The sequence below is a fragment of the Myxine glutinosa genome, chromosome 5 (assembly GCF_964187855.1).
Source record: "Myxine glutinosa chromosome 5, kmMyxGlut1.1, whole genome shotgun sequence".
Lineage (NCBI taxonomy): Eukaryota > Metazoa > Chordata > Myxini > Myxiniformes > Myxinidae > Myxine > Myxine glutinosa.
Genome location: NC_136265.1, coordinates 97,399,024 through 97,420,081, shown reverse-complemented (window position 1 = coordinate 97,420,081; position 21,058 = coordinate 97,399,024). Strand labels below are relative to the sequence as shown.

At 46.0% G+C, this 21,058-nt stretch overlaps 1 protein-coding gene across 2 annotated transcripts in view; it reads right to left on the bottom strand.

Annotated features, from left to right (window-relative positions):
• Positions 1-7,613: 7,613 nt before the first annotated feature.
• Positions 7,614-21,058, bottom strand: part of LOC137427330 (uncharacterized) — a 31,860-nt gene continuing 18,415 nt past the window's right edge. The window contains exons 4-5 of one of the 2 annotated variants that reach the window (XM_078778382.1): positions 20,006-20,116; positions 7,614-10,399 (exon numbers count right to left, since the gene is read on the bottom strand). In XM_078778382.1, the coding sequence (XP_078634508.1) occupies positions 8,610-10,399; positions 20,006-20,116 (1,901 nt within the window). In that variant the 3' untranslated portion in view covers positions 7,614-8,609. The remainder of the gene's footprint in view (positions 10,400-20,005; positions 20,117-21,058) is intronic. The other variant, XM_068116757.2, reaches the window with a different exon arrangement.

Below are 21,058 nucleotides of genomic sequence, written 5' to 3'. Positions count from 1 at the left end.
GTGCAGTCGGGAAACTCGTCAATTGCTTTCAGGTTAAAGTTCTTTCTTTAGGTTTTCAGGTTTGCAGTTTAAATAAAGTTGAATATGGGATGTTGTGAAATTAACATCATTTCCAGCAATCCTTTAAATGATATTAAAGTTTCGGAACAACCAATAGTGTACAATCTTACTACAATTCACCAAATATCCATCCGTCCATTCGAGGGTACTGCAAAAACGTTGGGTGGGTATTCCTGGGACCCCTGGGAGTAAAATAAGCTGTATTGTTTTTCCAATTTTTCCAGGTTTTCCAGTTTTTCCAAACACGATGGAATAATATTGTTACGGACCGCGGATAAGATGTTGGTTTGCCGAGCGGATGGCCCCGCGGCCCTAACAGTTACCCCGACTAACCCGATTCCCGAACGTTGGCCGGATCGCGCCACAGGTATTCAATAGGGAAAAGACAAAGGCGACACGGATGTGAAGAAGAAGAAGACAAAAAGGTTGGAAATACTACTAAATTTATTCCTACTATCTACACGCTCAAAGTAACCAAGGAGAAGGAAAGATAATAAAATAATGTACAGAAGATATTAGAGACACAGGGCAACGCTAGCTTACCTACAGTCTTAATTAACCCAGGGACAGAACAAACAAGGACAGACTCACACGGGGAATGATGATAGGACTGGCAGGAGGTGAATGGCTGGAGGGAGAGGAAGGTCCACGGGTACTGCAGCACGATCGGCGCGTTTAGCAGCCGTCGTTCCTTCGCGGCCCTGCTCAAGAACTGCCGTCAAGGCCCCAAGCTGCTGTGGCTGCTGCTGCTGCTGCTGTGTGTACGTCGCGTGCTTTTTCCAGGACTCATCTGAGGTGGGGGCGTCTTCTGCGGGTTATATATGCCACGCCCCTGAACCTTCGCGAACCTCCTTGATGTTTCTCTCCACACCCTCTCCAAGTCCAACCCCTTGTTCGTGGTTGGTTGAGTGGGGCTGACTCACTCCTCCCCTCTATGACGAGGTGGGGACACGCCTTTCTTCCCCGACCCGAGCACATGTTCAATGGTGGTTTTGGGGCGAAATCAACAACCCACAGCTGTAGCAAACCTGACAAACTGCCCAGTGCAGTTGGTAATTGAGGCTTGGAGGGGATGTAATTGGCAATTGAGGCTTGGCAATGACGCAGTTGGAAATGGAGGTTTTGGGAATAGGAATGAAAGGGAATCTATCTTATTTCACTTGGTGCAATGGAGTGTCATTTTAATGGAAGACAAAGCCTTAACCTAATACACAGAATAAGGAAATAAACTACTGAACAGGGATATTATAGTGTCCTTCATGTATGCTTTATGGAACTAACTACGGGAACGCCCTTTTGACCTTTATACAACCACAAACGGAGGGAGGAGGGGCGATATTTTCAACAACCTTTTACAACAACAATAAATTAAAAAAAACATTCTCATATCCACAACAATATTTACCGATATGAACAGTGATGTGGCTTTTGTTGAAATTCTACAAATACTGTTTATTCTACGTACCAGGAGAGAGAAGATAAACTCCGAACGAACTCTTCCGATATAAACGTGCGGCTCCGAAGTAACATGGCAGCGTATGCATAGCGACTGAGAAACAGGTGCAGCGGCCGCTTCCGTGTTACAAATTCGGCGCGCACTCTTCACACATAAACGTGTGACTGAGAAAGATGTGCAGCGGCCACTTCCGTTTTGCAGAATTCAATCTTTTTTCAAAATGGGCGCCATGTACTGTTTAGATTTTGATGAATTGCGTGTGATGCGATTCAACGGATGTTTATATGAATCGTTTAAACTTTTAAAAAGCCTTCAATTTCTGATATTTTTCCTTTTCATTTGGGCTTCCCAATTGAAACCCCACCCATAGGGCATTACATACATTCTCCCTCCCCGCCCAATGCCAATTAATTAAATGCATCGTTAAATAAGAAATGAAAAAGAGAGATAAGAATTGAAAATCATGATAGAATTGGAGGAACAAAAAAAAAACCAAAATATGTGTATGTTTGTGTGTGTGTGTGAAAGAGAGAGACAGAATTGTGAGGAGCAGAAATGAAAAAACGAGATGTTTGTGTCTCGGTGTGTAGGTGTCCAGGTTTCTAGGTGTGTGTTTCTGTGGGTGTGTGATATTTGTGTGTCTAATATGTAACAAATATAAAATAAATAAATGCTAACCCAATCACATTCCCCCTTTATAAACTAGTCCTTCACCCTTCGGCTAATGCTCCTGTGCCCCATTACCCCAGTTCTCCATTGTGAATTTCCATGCGCGTTTTCAGGTGGGATGTCCAATTAATAGATTTTCTTCAAATTGTGCGTTTTTACAGCCTCATGTCTGAGAGGACGTTGTTACCCTGTGTACGTGAAGTGAAAAACAGGGTTGGCAATTGGTTCATGGCTGAGATGATGTTGTTATACATGGAGTCGTATGTGGTAAACAATCAGAAAGAATATCCATACAAATGCAAAAGTCCTCATTCAAAGTTATTATATTTTTTCCCCAGAGAGATTTTATAATTACTGTATATGGGCATTTTTCTCGTTTGCAATATTCTTTCTCCCAATTGTGAATTATTTTCTCGTTTATAATATTCTTTCTCGCCATCGTGAATTCTTATCTATCTATAATTCCAGTAATCTCTGTGTGTATGTGTGTCTGTGACCGCTGTTTCTCGACAACCACGGGTCCGATATACTTGAAACTTGCCAGGTATATTGCTGGGGACCCGAGGATGTGCCTTTTCAAGGTTTCATATTAATCGGACAAGTAGTTACCGAGCTATGTCCAAAAAACGATTCAACCAATCAGAGAGCAGCGAGCTATCACATGTGCCGAACGTGGCGAACAGACTCTGCCTCGGACGGCACATTTGAGAGCGTATTCATTTATTTCACGTTGGCAAACTATGTTGGCGTTAAACTATGTTTTAAAACTAATTAAAACTAATTTGCGATTCATCGTAACTGCGATATGCGACCTTCCGGACAGTCAAATGAGGACGTCACTTCCGGACTTACGGATAGTCATAGTGACGACGTACTGATGCTGAACGTGGCGAGCAGACGCTGTAAGGTACGATCGATTGTAGTACACGTTTATAATAACTCTGCTGATACAGGCCCGATTAACTGCAGCGCCATCCGAGCTGCGGCGTCGGGACGATACATTCATTGTACGGTCACATCACGCACTTACGGGCACGCCCATGGGCCCATGGGCACGCCCAGACATTTTTTTTTTTTTTTTTGGCAAGGAACGGGCACCCACGTACGGGCACGTCCTAGTATATTTAAAAGATAAGAGTACTGAATAGAAAGCTTTTTACGCAATGTACATTTATGTGGGTGTTATGAAATCAAGTCGAGACCTCTTTCCCAGATATGAGGCTTTATTGAAATCTATCTCCACTTACCCCATAACACAAAATAAAAGAATCATTAGAACTACAAAGAAAGAACGAAATAGCATTCCCAACTGGTCTATAAGCACGCAGCAACAATTAACATCCCATCATACCTTTCACAAATGTCCGCTCACAGAATACAGAAAAGCAGCAAACTCCCCCTCCCTTCTGCACTTCACTTCGTTATATATCACTCTTCAAGTATCATCCCACAACAGAATCTTCTTCTTCACATTTCATCACATTCTCCCTCTGTTAAAAAACAAGCTAGCAAGCAAATAGCAAATAAAAATAACAGAGAAACCACGTAACAGAGTGCAGATCTCTCCCAACCAAAATGAGTGGGCGGCTGGCACAATCTTCCAGCACGGGTCTGACAAATCACTTCAGTCCCCGGATCTCACAAAAGGAGGATCATCCTCATCGGACCGCTTTCTTTGATGGCTTTCTGACACCGATGGGATCTCCGAAACCTTGACGTTATCATTAATCACTTTATCCCCAGTCGTTCCATGCTGTGACTTATTTTGACCGGGGAATCCGAGATTCCGTCTCCCTTGTCATCCTCGTCAGCCCGCTGATTTCCTTCTCTGCAAGGTGCGAGATGTCGGACTGATACGGTAGTCTCGCGTCTGTCAGGCAACCTAACTTGAGCGTATTCCGGATTTGCTTCTCGGATTTCAACACGATCCACCAATTGCTCATATTTACTTTGTCTGACCACTCGTCTCAGTAGAGCTGAACGGGGCTCCGTCAACCAAGAGGGTAGCGCTTGCCCACCAGCACTACGTCGCTGGAATTCAAACAGGCGCTCGTGCGGAGTTTCATTTGTGGCAGTACAAAGAAGCGAACGAATAGCATGCAGTGCCTCAGGCAATACGCGCTCCCACAGCTGAGGAGGCAAATCGCATGTTTACAAGCCCATGGACACAGCTCTCCAGAAAATTCCATTATACCAGAGTGTGTTTTATATAATTCCGTTATACTAGAATTTTTAATGGTATAATTCCATTATACCATTATATAATTCCAGAGCACGTCTCACATAGATGCCGGACTTCCTCTGTAGAAAAGGGCAGATTCCTACTCCGCACGAAGTGGGCCATTCCAGTGACCACTGGGTGACAAAGCAATTCCTGAATAACACGTAACTCGTTGGAGGTCATCCCCAAACAGACAGGTCGAGATAAAGCATCAGCAGCCAGATTATCTCGTCCCGGTCGATACACAATGTCAAAGCTAAAGTCAGCAAGTTCAACGCGCCAGCGAGCAATCTTCTTATTTTTAATCTTCTACGGGTGCCGACCGTCATACATACATGCGACGGACTGCTGGTCTGTAATCAGCTGAAAATGTTTGCCGAGAAGGAAATGGCGCAACCATCTGACCGCTTCTACAATTGCATAAGTTTCCTTTTCGATAGCAGAATGTCGCTTCTCAATGTCAGACAAAGTCCGAGAAAAGAATGCGACTAGCCTTCGAGCTTGATTGAACGTCACCATGATAGCACTGTCTGAGGCATCTGTCTCGACCATGAAAGAAACAGTCTCATCAATCGAGGTCACAACAGCACTCGCTATGTCGTCTTTCAGTTGTTGAAAAGTAGCCTTTGCGGCCAAGGTTAGTAGAAATGTTTTACATTCTACCAGTGGTCTGATCTTCTCTGAAAAACACGGGACCCACTTGGAATAATGTGCAAACAGACCCATTGCTCCACACAACGCAGCGCGGTCAACGGGAGGGGCCATATCGAGGAAAGGTTGCAGCCGAGCAGAATCAGGTCGTATCTCCCCTCCGGTCACGGTGTACACCAAGAGATCTACTGTTTTGACTGAATAGCGACACGTATCCTCGTTCAAGGTCAGATTGTATTTCTGAGTCATGTCCAAGAACCGCCGCAAGTTCGCAGACTGTGACATTGTCAATGTACACAAACACATCTTTTAGCTGCTCTCTGGATATAATGTCATCAATCGCCTGTTGGAAGCAATACCCCATTCGTGACCCCGAAGGGAATCCTACGGAATTGGTGCAACCGCTGACCCGATTCGAAGGCGGTGTAAGGGCGATCTGTCTCCCTGATAGGTATCTGGTAATAAGCACTTCGAAGGTCCAATGTGCTAAATACCCTGGAGGTAGATACTTCCCTCACCATGTCGTCCATTTTGGGGAGCGGATAGGCGTAAAGTTGGGTAAATCGATTGATCGTTTGAGAATAATCAATGACCATTCGCTTCCGGTGATTAGGGTTATTGACTACGACCGATTGAGCCCTTCAAGGTGAGCTGCTCAGTTCAATGATACCCTCACATAGCAAATGCTTAGTCTCATCAGCGATAAATTGAGCATCCAGGTGCGAGTATCACCTAGACTTTATAGTTATCGGACAGCAATTTGGTGTCAGACACGGGAATAGCGAGGGAGGCTCGATAGACATCTCCGCCAAGCTACATACAGAGAAGACGTTAGAGGCTTGTTCACCATCGAACTTCATCTCTAAACGCCCGTGCCGATTCAAGAAATCATGTCCAAGGAAAACATCAGAGCACAAATTCTGCAGCACCATCTTAACATCCGTATACAATATATTGTTGTGGATATGAGAATGTTTTTTTATTTTATTGGTGTGGTAAAATGTTGTTGTAAAAGGTTGTTGTAAAATATCACCCCTCCTCCCTCCGTTGTGGTTGTATAAAGGTCAAAGGGCGTTCCCGTAGTTAGTCCATAAAACATACATGCAGGACACGATATATCTTTTTTGACAGTTATATCCTTATTATGTGTATTAGCGTAAGGCTGTGTCTTCCATTAATTGAAATACTCCATTGCACCAGTGAAAGAGAATAGATCCCCTTTCCTTCCCATCCCCAAAAATCTCCATTTCATATTACATCCCCTCTCGTCATTGCCGAGCCTCGATTGCCCATATTACCTCCCCTCCAATAACCGCCATTGACCACGAGGCTCGAGTCGGGGAAGAAAGGCGTGTCTCCACCTCGTCATAGAGGGGAGGAGTGAGCCAGCCCCACTCGACCAACCATGAGCCAGGGGTTTGGCTAGAGAGGGCGGAGGAAGAGCGATCGGGGAGGTTCGAAAAGGTTGAGGGGCGGGGGCCTATATAACCCAAGGCAGGGCGTGTCCAAAAAGAGATGCACTTTGAGTTGAGACAAGGAGGGACGAAACAGAGCTGGGTCATCAGAGCAAGAGCGCGTGAGGAGGAGAGAACCCGTCACGCCAGACCCCCCCACCAGCGCATCGGCTCCACCAAGCAGCTCCGACCCATGATCCCGCGCACACGACAGGCCCGGGGGCATCAGCGGCCGTCGAGGTCCAGCCCGACGTCCCGTGTGGGATCAAGCTCCAGCCAGCTCCGTGCCGCCCCCCCCCCCCCCCCCCTCCAGCCACACACCTCCTTCCAGCAATCCACTCTGCAATTCCCCGCGTGAGTCAGTGTCTTTGTTTGTTCTGTCCTGGGAATAAGTTAAGTCTGTATAACTATAAGCTAGTATTTGCACTGTGTCACCTGCGTCTTATGTGTTGTAAATAAACCTTGATTGCTCCGTTTTGCTTGTGTAAATAATAAACCCCATTACTCGTCTGTACGTCTTCTCGTTTTATTCCTTTTTCCTCTTTGCATTCGTCGCCTTTGTCTTTTCCCTATTGACTAGCTGTGGTGCGACCCGGCCAACGTTTGGGTGGAATCGGGTGAGTCGGGGATCCTGTTAGGTCGCGGTTAAATACCAAACCGCTCGGTAACTAACATCCTAAACCGCGATCTGTAACAATATCATTAGCTATGAAGTTCACCACACAAAACCCTCTTTCGCTTTGCCTCAGTGCCACGAAAGCCATGAGCACATGCTGAGTGGCCAAAACAGTGGGCCATCCGTATCTTCTGACAAGAGCTTGGCCAGAATCTTCATCGGTGTCACAGTGGGAGAAATAGTCAAAGACATCGTCGCTGGACATGTTGCAAATGAGGATATTCAACTTCTGTTCGTTTGAGACGTCGGGTACGGCTTCCATGTGGAGTTCTAAAGACCGTCCGTATCCAGTGTGTCCATGGGTTCCTGGCATTGATTGCATTCGGGTCTCCGTTGAACCTCTCGGGTTTTAGAAGTTTATCCATGGCACTTGAGAGTCGAGATAGATTCCAATAAATTGTTATGAAATCAAGTCCAGACCTCTTTCCCAGATATGAGGCTTTATTGAAATCTATCTCCACATACCCTATAACACAAAATAAAAGAATCATTAGAACTACAAAGAAAGAACGAAATAGCATTCCCAACTCATCTATAAGCACGCAGTAACAACTAACATCCCATCATACCTTTCTCAAATGTCCGCTCACAGAATACAGAAGAGCAGCAAATTCCCCCCTCACTTCGACACTTCACTTCGTTAAATATCACTCTTCAAGTATCATCCCACAACCGAATCTTCCTCTTCACATTTCATCACAATGGACATTCACCATCGTGTTTTCTGATGTGCCATTCAAGGTTGAATGACTGATTAAAATATTTTCCACAAATTGTGCATTTGTATGGGCATTCGCAATTGTGAATTATCATGTGGGTTTCAAGAGTGGATGATTGATTAAAATATTTTCCACAATTTGTGCATATTTATGCCCGTTCTCCATTATGAATTATCATGTGAGTTTTAAGAGTGAATGATTGATTAAAAGATTTTCCACACATTGTGCATTTACATGGGCGCTCACCATTGTGAATACTCATGTGTGTTTTATGGTTGAATGAATATATTAATGAATGAATGATCGTTTTAAGGCCATTTTCCCTGCTAGAGCGGGGGTTAGCCTTGCGGGCCCCATGACAATCATGGTTCCCTATTTGAGGCATGTTTTTTTTTTGTTTCTTTTATATGGCCGGATGCCCTTCCTGACGCCAACCCTTGGTCACGCTCTTACGATGCGCAAGGATACGGTGTACCTATTCTAAATCGGGGTACACACCGTGATCATTCATTCCAGCAAGCTGGTACTCAATTTGCCGACCTCGGAAGGATGACAGGCTGAGTCAACCCCCCCCGGCATTAATTCAGCGATCGACCGGGATTCAAACCCAGGATCCTAGGATCACAAGCCGGCACCCGAACCGCTAAGCCAACACCAGGCTTAAACAAGGTTGTTCAACTTTTCAACCAACAAGGTCAATCATTCAACCAACAAGGTTGAATGATTGACTGAGAGATTTTCCACAAATTGTACATTTGTATGGGCGCTCGCCATTGTGAATTGCCATGTGGGTTTTCAGAGTGGATGATTGATTAAAAGATTTTCCACAATTTGTGCATTTGTATGGGCATTCGCCATTGTGAATACTCAAGTGTGTTTTAAGAATGGAGGATCGATGAAAAGATTTTCCACAAATTGTGCAGTTGTGTGGGCGTTCTCCATTGTGAATCATCATGTGGGTTTTAAGAGTGGATGATTGATTAAAAGATTTTCCACAAATTGTGCATTTGTATGGGCGCTCACCATTGTGAATTATCATGTGGGTTTTCAGAGTGGATGATTGATTAAAAGATTTTCCACAAATTGTGCATTTGTATGGGCGCTCATCATTGTGGATTGCCTTGTGTCTTTTAAGGTGGTCTGACCGATTGAAAGATTTTCCACAATTTGTGCATTTGTATGGGCATTCGCCATTGTGAATACTCAAGTGGGTTTTAAGAATGGAGGATCGATGAAAAGATTTTCCACAAATTGTGCAGTTGTGTGGGCGTTCTCCATTATGAATTATCATGTGGGTTTTAAGAGTGGATGATTGATTAAAAGATTTTCCACAAATTGTGCATTTGTATGGGCGCCCACCATTGTGAATTATCATGTGGGTTTTCAGAGTGGATGATTGATTAAAAGATTTTCCACAAATTGTGCATTTGTACGGGCGCTCATCATTGTGGATTGCCTTGTGTCTTTTAAGGTGGTCTGACCGATTGAAAGATTTTCCACAATTTGTGCATTTGTATGGGCATTCGCCATTGTGAATACTCAAGTGTGTTTTAAAAGTGGACGATCGATTAAAAGATTTACCACAAATTGTGCAGTTGTGTGGGCGTTCTCCATTGTGAATTGTCATGTGGGTTTTGAGAGTGGATGATTGATTAAAAGATTTTCCACAAATTGTGCATTTGTATGGGCATTCACCATTGTGAATTTTCAAGTGCATTTGAAGAGTGGATGATCGCTTAAAAGATTTTCCACAATTTGTGCATTTGTATGGGCGTTCTCCATTGTGAATTATCATGTGGGTTTTAAGAGTGGATGATTGATTAAAAGATTTTCCACAAATTGTGCATTTGTATGGGCGTTCTCCATTGTGAATTATCATGTGGGTTTTGAGAGTGGATGATTGATTAAAAGATTTTCCACAAATTGTGCATTTGTATGGGCGCTCATCATTGTGAATTCTCATGTGCGTTTTAAGATGGGATGAATGACCAAAGGATTTTCCACAACTTGTGCATTTATATGGGCGTTCACCATTGTGAATACTCTTGTGTGTTTTAAGGTTGGATGATCGATTGAAAGATTTTCCACAAATTGTGCATTTGTGTGGGCGCTCACCATTGTGAATTTCCATGTGTCTTTTCAGGGTGGATGATTGATTAAAAGATTTTTCACAAATTGTGCATTTGTATGGGAACTCACCATTGTGAATTATCATGTGTTTTTTATGGTTGGATGAATAAACGAAGGATTTTCCACAACTTGTGCATTTGTATGGACGTTCATTATTCTGAATTCTGATATTTTTTTTAACGGTAGATGTTTTCTTTCCTTTGTGAGCCTGAGGGATATTATTCTCTGCAAACATTTTCTCATGAGGTTTTTCGTGTTTGTAACAAGTCCTGTTGATCATTTCATTTGGCGAATCCTGCGGGTGAGTGGCTGCGTCGTTGGTAAAATTAGGTGCAGTCTCTCTTGTAGATTCAGTGGATTCACCTGTAAATACAATATCACAGGACCCATGAAAAAGAATCAGATTCTGTTCAATACTCGTAACATCATTCAGACAAACACAGCCAAGCCAAACATTTACGTTTGTATTTGTTCCACTGCATAAAAAAAAAAAATTCTTGTTGTAAATATGCAGGCCAATACTGTTAAAAAGTTTGGGTTTTTCCAATGATCTTCAAACTTTGGGATAAATCGATCCAATTATCAGTGAGAGTTCATGGTTTATTTTACTAAATTAACAGCTTTTATAAATGTGAATTTGCATGTGAAACGCATGATAGGCAGGATCTGCAAAATCTTATCGGCCTGTTCTGGTCACACAACTCATCCACCAAGTTTTGTTGGAATCCGTCAATAACTGTTTGAGATATCGTGCGATATCTCGTTTTTGGCCCCATCTCTCAATGCTGAAGAATCACTTAATAATTTGAGTGTGTGGCCTCGTCACACACCCAACCTGTCCACCAAGGTTTATCCTAATCAATCCATAACATTTTGAGATATCAACAGACAGACAGGGGTGAAAACACAACCTCCCTCCACCTTCGGTGGCGGAGGTGACAAGGTATATTCAAATCAAATGGTTTGTTCAAATCTTCCACCTAACGTTGAAGGGGATAATGTTTGTCTGAGAAATTCATCCACCATCGTGGAATTTTTTATAAACGCAATTAAATCACAACGCAGGGTTTTTTTAAAAGAAGGTCATCATTACATCTGGTGCTCATCTGGAGTGAGCGACGCGGACACGAATGCATCGCCTGTGATGTCGTTGCACGCAAGTCCAGGGTAGAGACAAAGAAAGAAGGTGAAAAGTTGATTCATGAGGCCTCGAAAAAAGGCCTCGTGTTCCCTGTTGTTTTTCAGGGGCCATGTAATGAACACTTGTTCGGGAGTGACTCGATTCGTTGCTCCTCAGGATTCTTCTTCAAAACATCCACTTGGCTTTTGAACGCCTGTTGTTTCTAATTCAAAGCCAGGGCGTGTTTTTCCCATGTCCAGACCTCCCCCTCATCACCTTGGCCTCTGGTTGAATTGATCCAAGCTCAAAATTTGGCTTGCATGCTCAACCCCACCCTCCCCCACCACTCCCCAGTTAGGTGAGACTTGCCAACGTGCATTTGACACAAACCATGCCTATGTATTTGCAGTAGGACTACGAACTCGTGGGTTTTGGAGAACATTAGGCCGTCAAAGTAGAGGTGGGCACGTGGCATAACAACTTGCCGGGGAGGCTGTCCAGCTGCATAGTAAGGGCGAGAGGCTGGAGAGAACCGACCATGTCGTGTTTCTATAACCATGGTTCGTAAAAAGGGGAGCTCCAGGAAAAGTTTTGAAGGGCCCAGGTCAAGTGGCTTCTCAGTCCCAAACAAGGAAATCCCATACAGTGTTCTGGACAAATCATCCAAATCGTCCACGGCCAAGACCGAAACGAAACAAACAGGCCTTTACATCGACGTTGCTGATGGAATGGATCAGTTTGGAGACATCAAGGACAGAGAAATGCTGGCACAAATCACCATCAATGAGGTGCAGGCTGCTGTGCAAGCAGCAATAGCGGCTGTTATTCAGGCAGAATCCAAGAGTGGTCCATATTTGGCAAAGACAGAGTCCAGAACATCTTCACTTGTGTCAAAGTTCAGTCCACCTACAAAGAGCTTGCCAACATTGCCTCTATCCATGACTTGTGTGTGTTGACACTTAGTTTCAGGGTACTTGACAAGAAGTGTCTGTGCAAAGCGTGACGTCAGTACCTTGTCCTTCTCTTCAGAGCACTTCCTACCCACAGCATGAGTCGCGGCACAGGATGGAAAGATACCCGGAAACTCCTGCTCTAACTGTGCGGTGTTATTTTCCATACGAGGCTTTTCAACCAACATCGGATTACCAGAAACTCGACCACCGGCCAAATCATTCCCAACAACAAAAGCGATTCCCTCTACGGAAAGAGTGGCTTTTAAACCTACGGTGACCGGTCCTGACACCAAATCAGACTTCAAATGGATGACATGAAGAGGAGCTTTAACATAGCCACCAACCCCAGGTAAAAGACCACTAACACCAGTTGCCGTCTTCTCTGACAATGGCAAAATGCCCTCAAGCATCAAAGATTGATGTGCTCCTGTATCCCTCAATACCCTAACAGGTCTCTGGTTAGTCAAGTCTCCATCCAGTGACACAAACCCCTCTGAAATAAAAGGTTTGTAACCCTCTTGAACAAGGTCGTTCTGTGATGCCGTAACTTTGGCATGGGACCCTTCACAAGACACTGTCCTCCAAGGACGATTTCTCGCATTTGCCAATGCATTCAGTTGTACTAGTCTGACTCCGCTCCTGTTTTTTCCTTTTCAGGGCATAACATTGGGACATCAAATGCTCAGGTTTCTTGCAAAAAGCGCAAGCAGTCCCGGAGGAAAAACTCGTGGTCTGCCTCGGGCCCCCCGGAAGATAAGTCTGTCTTGAAACTGCAGTCTTCTGATCCCTAAAAGTCGCGGTATCAGATTTGTCCTCATAGTCATCTCTAGGCCGCCTCCATCAATATTTGTTCTCCGAACCTGATTTTTCATAACTCCCCTGGCTAACTCTAGGCGGGAAGTTAGGTTTGTGGAACCCCATCCTGTGTATCAAGGCATAGTCATCTGCCACGGTTGCTGCCTCATACAACTCTGGTACTTTATTTTCATCCAGATGTACTTTAATGTCCGCGTGGACACACTGTTTGAATTCCTCCACCAAGATCAATTGTCGCAACCGGTTTAAGTCTTTCCCAATCTCCTTCGAGTCACACCACCGATCAAACATTGTTTCCTTCATTCTGGCAAACTCCACATGGGTCTCACTCTCCCTCTTCCTGGAATTCCTGAATTTTTGCCGGTAGGCTTCAGGGACCAATTCATATGCTTTGAGAATGGTTTTCTTCACTATCTTATAATCTGCACATTGGTCAATCGGAAAAGCCGAAGATATCTTGAGCTTTACCCACCAGAACACTTTGCACTAACATAGTCCAGGACCCCACAGGCCATTTTAGCATTTGGGCCACTTTCTCAAAGTGTAAAAAAAACTTGGCTACCTCTTTTTCATTGAAGGGTGGAACCAGCCTCACATGCCTACCAACATCCCAAGTGTTCTGACTAGTTGTCGAACTAGCCGGCATGGATACTACTTCTCCCCGTTCTCCCATTAACTCCAGCTCCTTGAGTTTAAGTTCCCTCTGATACTCCATGTCACGTTCCTTTAACTCCCTTTCGGCTCTCCTTTCCTCTGCTCTTTCCCCTGCTCTTCTTTCTTCGAGTTCTCGTTCCTGTTCTACTCTTCTTTCCTCGAGTTCTCTTTCAGCTCTCCTTTCCTTTGCTCTTCTCTCCTCGGCTTTCCATTCCAACACTTTTAACCTTTCCTGGCTCTGCAGTTGCATCTCCATTTTCCGGAGCTCCACATTTTCTTTTTCCTCGGGTAACCAATCAAAGGCTACCTCTGTCCAGGCTCCCTGTCCCACCAGAGATTCTACCACCAATGTCTGCATCTCTGCTTTCTTCATATGAGCTCGGACCTCCAAGTTAAAATGTTTGGCCAATATCAAGAGTTCCGATCTTTTTAACGCTTGGAACTGTGCCTCATTAGGGGACGCCACAAACTTTTCTGCGTCAAACACCATGGTGACTATCAGTTAACACCTGTTAACCTTCACACAAAAACTTTTCCAACTTTTTGAAAAAATTGGGAATGTTAGAAAAATTCCAAATTTGGGAATTTTGGGAATGTTAGGGAATTCTATCCCGGATGAATGGTCGGAAATTTCATCCCGGACGAGCTTTAGGACTTTTTGTCAGCAAAGACGAGCCCCCAATTTCTGTTACGTGCCCCTCCCCAAACCCCGTGGTCACGGTGTACCTCCGAGCCCAGAGAGGAGTCACGGCAGAAAGATGTGTTATTCTGTGTCAAAGATCAATGGTGAAACCACACCAATTGTTATCAACAAAGAAATATTGTATTAAGATCACACAAGAATAACAGTACAACAATAATATTAATCAAAAGTACAATCAATATATATCCTATGATGGTACCATCAGTTTCGTAATATAAATCACTGTGCTCCAAGTGAGCGAAAAGAGGAACATTCGGAATGTCTCTTTTTCCCGGCTTCAAGCCAAAGATTCCGGCATCAAGCCAAAGTCGTATTCCACTCCAGTGATCGTCCGTACGATGTCGTATCGAGACCAGAATCCCGTTGGGTTGGCAGTTACCCTGCCAAAATGGGCGTAGGTGTCCTCGAGAAGCGACAGGGAAATCACACCTTCATGTATGAACGTTTCCCGGCTCCAAATCGGCGAACCGCAGATTTATCTTCCAAAATACACGTTACACACACACACACACACACACACACACACACACACACACACACACACACACACACACACACACACACACACACACACACACACACACACACACACACACACACACCTGAATGCGGTGATGACGGCTGAAGCGAAGCAAAGAAAACCTTGCGCGACGCACAAAGCGCGCGAGTCAAAATGGCCGACGGCCCGTTCAAGGCGTAACGGCACGACGATAATTCTCCTCGGAATCCACCGCCAAACGTGACACGCAGGTTGATCTGTCACAGCGATAACAACTCTGTCGCAGGAATCCCTTTCCTGGGAAACCCAAAGTTCACTCGTGACTCTGGCTCGCCAGGAAACCCAACGTTCGCTCCGGACCGCAAAGCAACTAGCTTCTTGTCCGACCTCACTCGCTCCGCCTTCTTCTTCTTCTCCACGTCGTCGTCCGGTTCCCGATCCGGTTTCTGGTTTCTTTTAACACTAACTTTTTCACCTTTTGAAAACAGTTCATACACAATAAACCTTTTGAAAACAATAAAAGTACATGGAACCAAAAATGTTTCAAGTGGATGAAAACCACAACAACGGAAGTGACGAATCCTTAACAGTATTATGATTGGTGTAAATCATGAAAACACAGCAACTCAGGTCCAGTCATTATCCTCAGCTAAAACAAGCCCGTTCCTCTGTAACGACGCGTGGTGAGGCGAGCGCGAGCCGAGCCAAGCTAGTATACTGTACATATTGTGCTGTGACATTTCAACATGATGTTTGAACGAGGCCTTCCAAATGCGAAATTCATCCTGTACAATGTCGATTAATGATTCAGGAAATCTCATGTTAAGCCTTTAAAATATACTCAAATGTAGATATAAATGTTTTACTGAGTTCAATAAGTAGGTTTGAGAAAGATATTGATGTAAAGAGGAGTTTTTCAAGATAAAGAGTCTTAAGTTTATGATACAGCTGGCGCCAGGTTGTCTGACCTTGAAAGGAAGTTGAAAACCTGTTTAGCATTTTCATTGTACCTGGTAAATCTAATCTCCATGATACAATACAAAGCGTTTGCAATGATTGTTTGCCTTTGCCTGAACTAGCTCGATTTCATTGTAGCTGTCCCAGATGGTCAAATTAACTCAGTAGGTGATATGGAACAAACATTGTTAACTCTGTAGAGGTTATCTACATCACAATAAGCCGCAAGAAACTGCTTATACCCCGTTCTCACTTGAACGATTTTCTACGCGAATGCCGTGTGACTACCAAATCGCACAGGGCATACGGGAGACGCACGGCAGTCTGTTGATTATTCGCACAGCTTGTAGCGGTGTCGTGTGTAATCACTGGTAATTTGGACGGGTCGCATGCCCATGCGAGTTTTTCCAACTGTTGAAAATTTCCATACGGCTGTCGCACGTTTCGCATAGTTCGCATTGATCGCACCGGGGTCGCACGGCAGTCTGATAGGTCGCACAGGAGTCCGAAGAGAGCAGACCCCGTGCGACTCCCAGCAGACCGCGTGCGACTCCCAGCAGACCACGTGCGACTCCCAGCAGATCCCGTGCGACTCCCAGCAGATCCCGTGCGACTCCCGTGCGACATCCATCAGACTCCCGTGCGACATCCATCAGACTGCCGTGCGACATCCATCAGACTGCCGTGCGACATCCATCAGACTGCCGTGCGACATCCATCAGACTGCCGTGCGACATCCATCAGACTGCTGTGCGACATCCATCAGACTGCCGTGCGACATCCATCAGACTGCCGTGCGACATCCATCAGACTGCCGTGCGACATCCATCAGACTGCCGTGCGACATCCATCAGACTGCCGTGCAACCTGTGCGAATCTCATGAGAGCCGGGTGCGACTGCCATCAGACTGTTGTACAAGCTGTAGGAATCTCGTGCAAGTGCGGTGCGACCCCATGCGAGCGCGGTGCTACTGCAGTCCAACCTGGGCGGATCTCACCAACAAACATAAAGAGCAGGCAGACTCAGCGGCCGCAAAATCATTCACTACCTGAGTACCTGATGTTCAAGCTGTCCACATCAAGATGGAAGACAAACAAAGAAGACTGAGAAGACTGAGGCTGCTGGGGCTCCTTGCAGCACTGCAAGCAGATGATGTGCGCAACAACCTACTGATGGCCCAGGTGCTGGCGCAGAGACGAAGAAGAAGACGGCAGAGGTGGGCCAAGCGCTACCAGACCAGGCCATGGCTGCTGCGAAGGCCCCTCCACGGCCAATACGAGCAACTGATGGTGGAGCTGCGGGAAGAAGACATGTCAGCCTTCCGCAACTTCGTGCGCGTCGAGCCCCGCATGTTCCAGGAGCTGCTCGACCGGCTGGGTCCGAGGCTGGAGAAGGACACGTGGTGTAGGAAGGCACTCGTCCCTGGTCTCAAGCTGGCCATCACCCTGAGGCATCTGGCGATCGGCGACAGCTACAAGTCGCTGCTGTTCTCGTTCAGAGTGGCCCACAACCCCATCAGCAACATCATCGTCGAGGTCTGCGAGGCAATCCTGGCCGAGTACGCCGATGAGGTCATCTCCAACCCCTCAACACCAGAAGGCTGGATGGAGATCGCTGAGATGTTTGGCCACAGATGGAACTTCCATCACGCGCTGGGTGCTCACGATGGCAAGCACATCCACATCCGGTGTCCAGCCAACGCAGGCTCGCTGTATTACAACTCCAAAGGCTATCACTCCGTGGTGCTCATGGCCTTGGTTGACGCAGACTACAAGTTCGTGTGGGTGAGCTGCGGTGCCAACGGCTCTGCGTCCGACACCCAACTGTGGAACCAGTGCAATCTGAAGACGGCCATCGAAGACAAGCAGATCGGCTTCCCAGATGCAGAGCCTCTTCCCAGAGATGACCAAGACACGCCGTTCTTCTTCATTGGCGATGATGCGTTCAACCTCAAGACCTGGATGATGAAGCCCTTCTCGCGAAGAAACATGGCCGATGATAACCGCATCTTCAACTACCGTCTTTCGAGGGCGAGAAGAATCGTCAAGAACGCCTTCGGCATCCTCGCCAACCTGTTCATTTGTTTGCTCACCACTCTCTGCCAGAAGCCCGACACAGTGGTTGCAATGGTGATGGCCTGCTGCAGCCTCCACAACCTCATGCGGCTGCACTACCCGACGCTCCAGAACATGGTGGTCGACCAGGAAGACGAGGTGCACCAAGTGGTCCATGGCGCCTGGAGGGACGATGCCCGACTCGACGACCTGGAGGCCATGGGGCCCGGCAACCTGAGCACGGAGGCAGCAAAGAGGCAGCGACTCCACCTGAAGCACGATTGCAACAGCCCAGTCGGTGCGGTGCCGTGGCAGAACGACATGATCTGAAGAAATCTTCATTGCTCGGGGGTCAAACCCCGGGCGCGCTCAAAGATCAAACGGCCCTTTTCAGGACCACCCACACTATCCCAAAAGGTTCAAACTTTGCAATGCTATGCCATAACAAGACAATAAAAGTCCAATGACCCATCATCCCAAATAACTCACATATACTACATCGTCACAAATGAAATGAAAATTGTCCCATTTCCCCAAAATAAGTCAAATGTTTTCCCCCACTTCCCCCTTATAACGAAGTAAATAAATAGATAAATAAAAATGTTTAACAATTATAAGTACATGTACATGTACATGTTCCCAGTAGTCCTATCTTAATGTCCATGTACATGGGGGGTGGGCAATTTGTGATTTCTTCAGATCAGTCTTCCATCTCAGCACCATCGTCACCATCTTCACCATCTTCACCATCATGCTGCTGCTGATGCGGCTGATAGTTGTCCACCAGAGACCGTGTGACCGGAGTGTTCAGCTGCGAGCTCATAGCCATGGGTGTGCGGGCAGATCGTTGGAGTTGGACATCAAGGACATCGAAGTAGCAGATAGGTTGAGCATAGCCTGGGTCGTAGCAGTGGACTCCGTCGCGCTAGGCACCAGTGAGGACATCAGAGGGGCTGGCAAGATGATGGAGGTGCAGGTCATTAGCGGGGCAGAGCGAGAGCGCACAGATGTCAGCTGGTGGTACGTGGGCTGCTGCTGCTGCTGGTAGGGCTGCTGGAAGCCGGACGACTGCTGGAAGCTGGACGGCGGCAGCTGGTATCCTATCTGTGGTTGAGACCAGTTGTACGGCTGTGGTAGCTGCAGCTGTGGTTGCTGGATGTGAGCCTGCAGCGCCTTGGACCTTGCGACGAAGCATGACACCAAGTTGGAAGCCTCTTGCTCGAAGTCGTCCCAGAGCGAGTTGTCAATCTGCTTGTACTTGTCCACCTGCCAGGCCCCGAACTTCTCCCGCACACTGGATGGCTCGGCAGCAGCAGGTTTCTCAGCCGCCAGCTGCGCCTGGATCAGCTTGTGCAGAAAGTCACTCTCTTGAGCCTTCTTCGCCAGCGCCTCCAGCTCCGGGTCGGCGGCTACGTGCTTCTTCGCCCTCTTCTTCGGCTCGCTCGGTGGCTCATCTAGGGAATCGTGATAGTCGAAGTTGTCGAGGTCTTGCATCAGGTCAGAGAACTCTGACTCTGGCTCTGGCTGGCTCGCTGGCTGGCTCGACTCCTGCTGAGACGAGGCACTGGACAGCTTCAGCTTGGACGTCCTTGACTGCTTGCGGACAATATGCCTGCTCAAGAAGTCGAAGGCACTCAGGATCCACTTCTCCCTCTCAGTGTGTTGCTCGGCGCCGGAGCTGGACCGAGCCCCCTCCTTCAGCTTGGCATATCGTGTCCGCATACCCAGGTACCAGGTGTAGAGTGCCGCAGGGTCGACATTCATCTCGCGTGCCCTGTCCTCCCACAGCTTGTCCCGCTTCGCCTTGTCTTTGTACTCGCGGAGGCTCCTGTCATACAGCAGCTCGTTCTGTGCCAGCCACTCAGCGAAGTCCTTCTCCTCCTCTGTGTTCAGGTTGAGCTTTGGGGGCTTGGCTTTCTTCGTCTTCGTCGCAGGGACGTCGTCGGTGGAGTGGGTTGACTGTACCACCGACTTCACCGAGCCGTTACTATCTGAGGGGGATGACGTGTTATAAATAACACGGCAGTGTTAAAATAAAAGTAAATAAATATTGCACCCATTATTTCCTTCCACAACGACATATTTCTTGTTTCTTTAGTTATTTATTTTAAGTGACACAATAGTCAAAGTGTTGTTGGTTTCGATATGGATAACAAAGTTCAATTTCAAGTTCACATCGTCCAAAGCAAAATGTGGAAGAATTGATGATAACCTTTCTGGGGATGGCTTTCGAAGAAAGAAGCTTCAGAGTCATTTGCCTCTGGTACATCCAGGTGAATATCGATGTCATGCTCAGTTTTCACTTCCACTTTCACAAATAAATCTGGAAAAGTAAATCTTATTAAATGCAGGTACTGCTGGTGACTTTTTCAGGTCGTCCTATGTCACATGTATACAGTAGCTGGTTCGACACTTAAAATAAATAAATATTGCAAGAAAATCATTGATTTAAGGTCTTTCTTGGAGATGAAATAAAACATTTCCCCATGGGAAAAGCATTGTCAAAATATTACAATGTCAAAGCGTTACATTCTGCACAAGCTGCCTCAAGGTTATGAGATGGCTCATACCTGACCACACCTTCAATGGAAATTTATATTTTTTAAAGTTATCGGACCAAATAAAAGCTTTTCACACAGTGTATATTTCTATGGCATTCTACATCGTGTATTCTCATGTGCCTTTTAAGGTTGCATGACTGATTACAAGATTTTCCACAAATTGAGCATTTGAACGGGCGCTCACCGTTGTGAATTCTCATGTGTATTTTAAGGAGGGATGACCAATGAAAAGATTTTCCACAATTGGAGCATTTGTATGGGTGTTCACCATTGTGACTTGTCATGTGTGTTTTAAGGGTGGATCATCGATGGAAAGATTTTCCACAATTTGGGCATTTGTATGGGTGTTCTCCATTGTGAATTCTCATGTGTGTTTTCAAGGCGGCTGAATGACTGAAGGATTTCCCGCAACTTGTGCATTTGTACGAGCATTCGCCATTGTGAATTCTCATATGTTTTTTTGAGAGTGGATGACCGATTAAAAGCTTTTCCACAATTTGTGAATTTACAGTGCATTCAGAAAGTATTCAGACCCCTTCACTTTTTTCACATTTTGTTATGTTGCAGCCTTATGTTGAAATCGGAAGCCTCTCCTCAGTGAAAGACACATGAAAGCCCGCTTGGAGTTTGCAAAAAAGCACCGAAAGGACTCTCAGACTGTGAGAAGCAAGGTTCTGTGGGCTTTCATGTGTCCTTCACTGAGG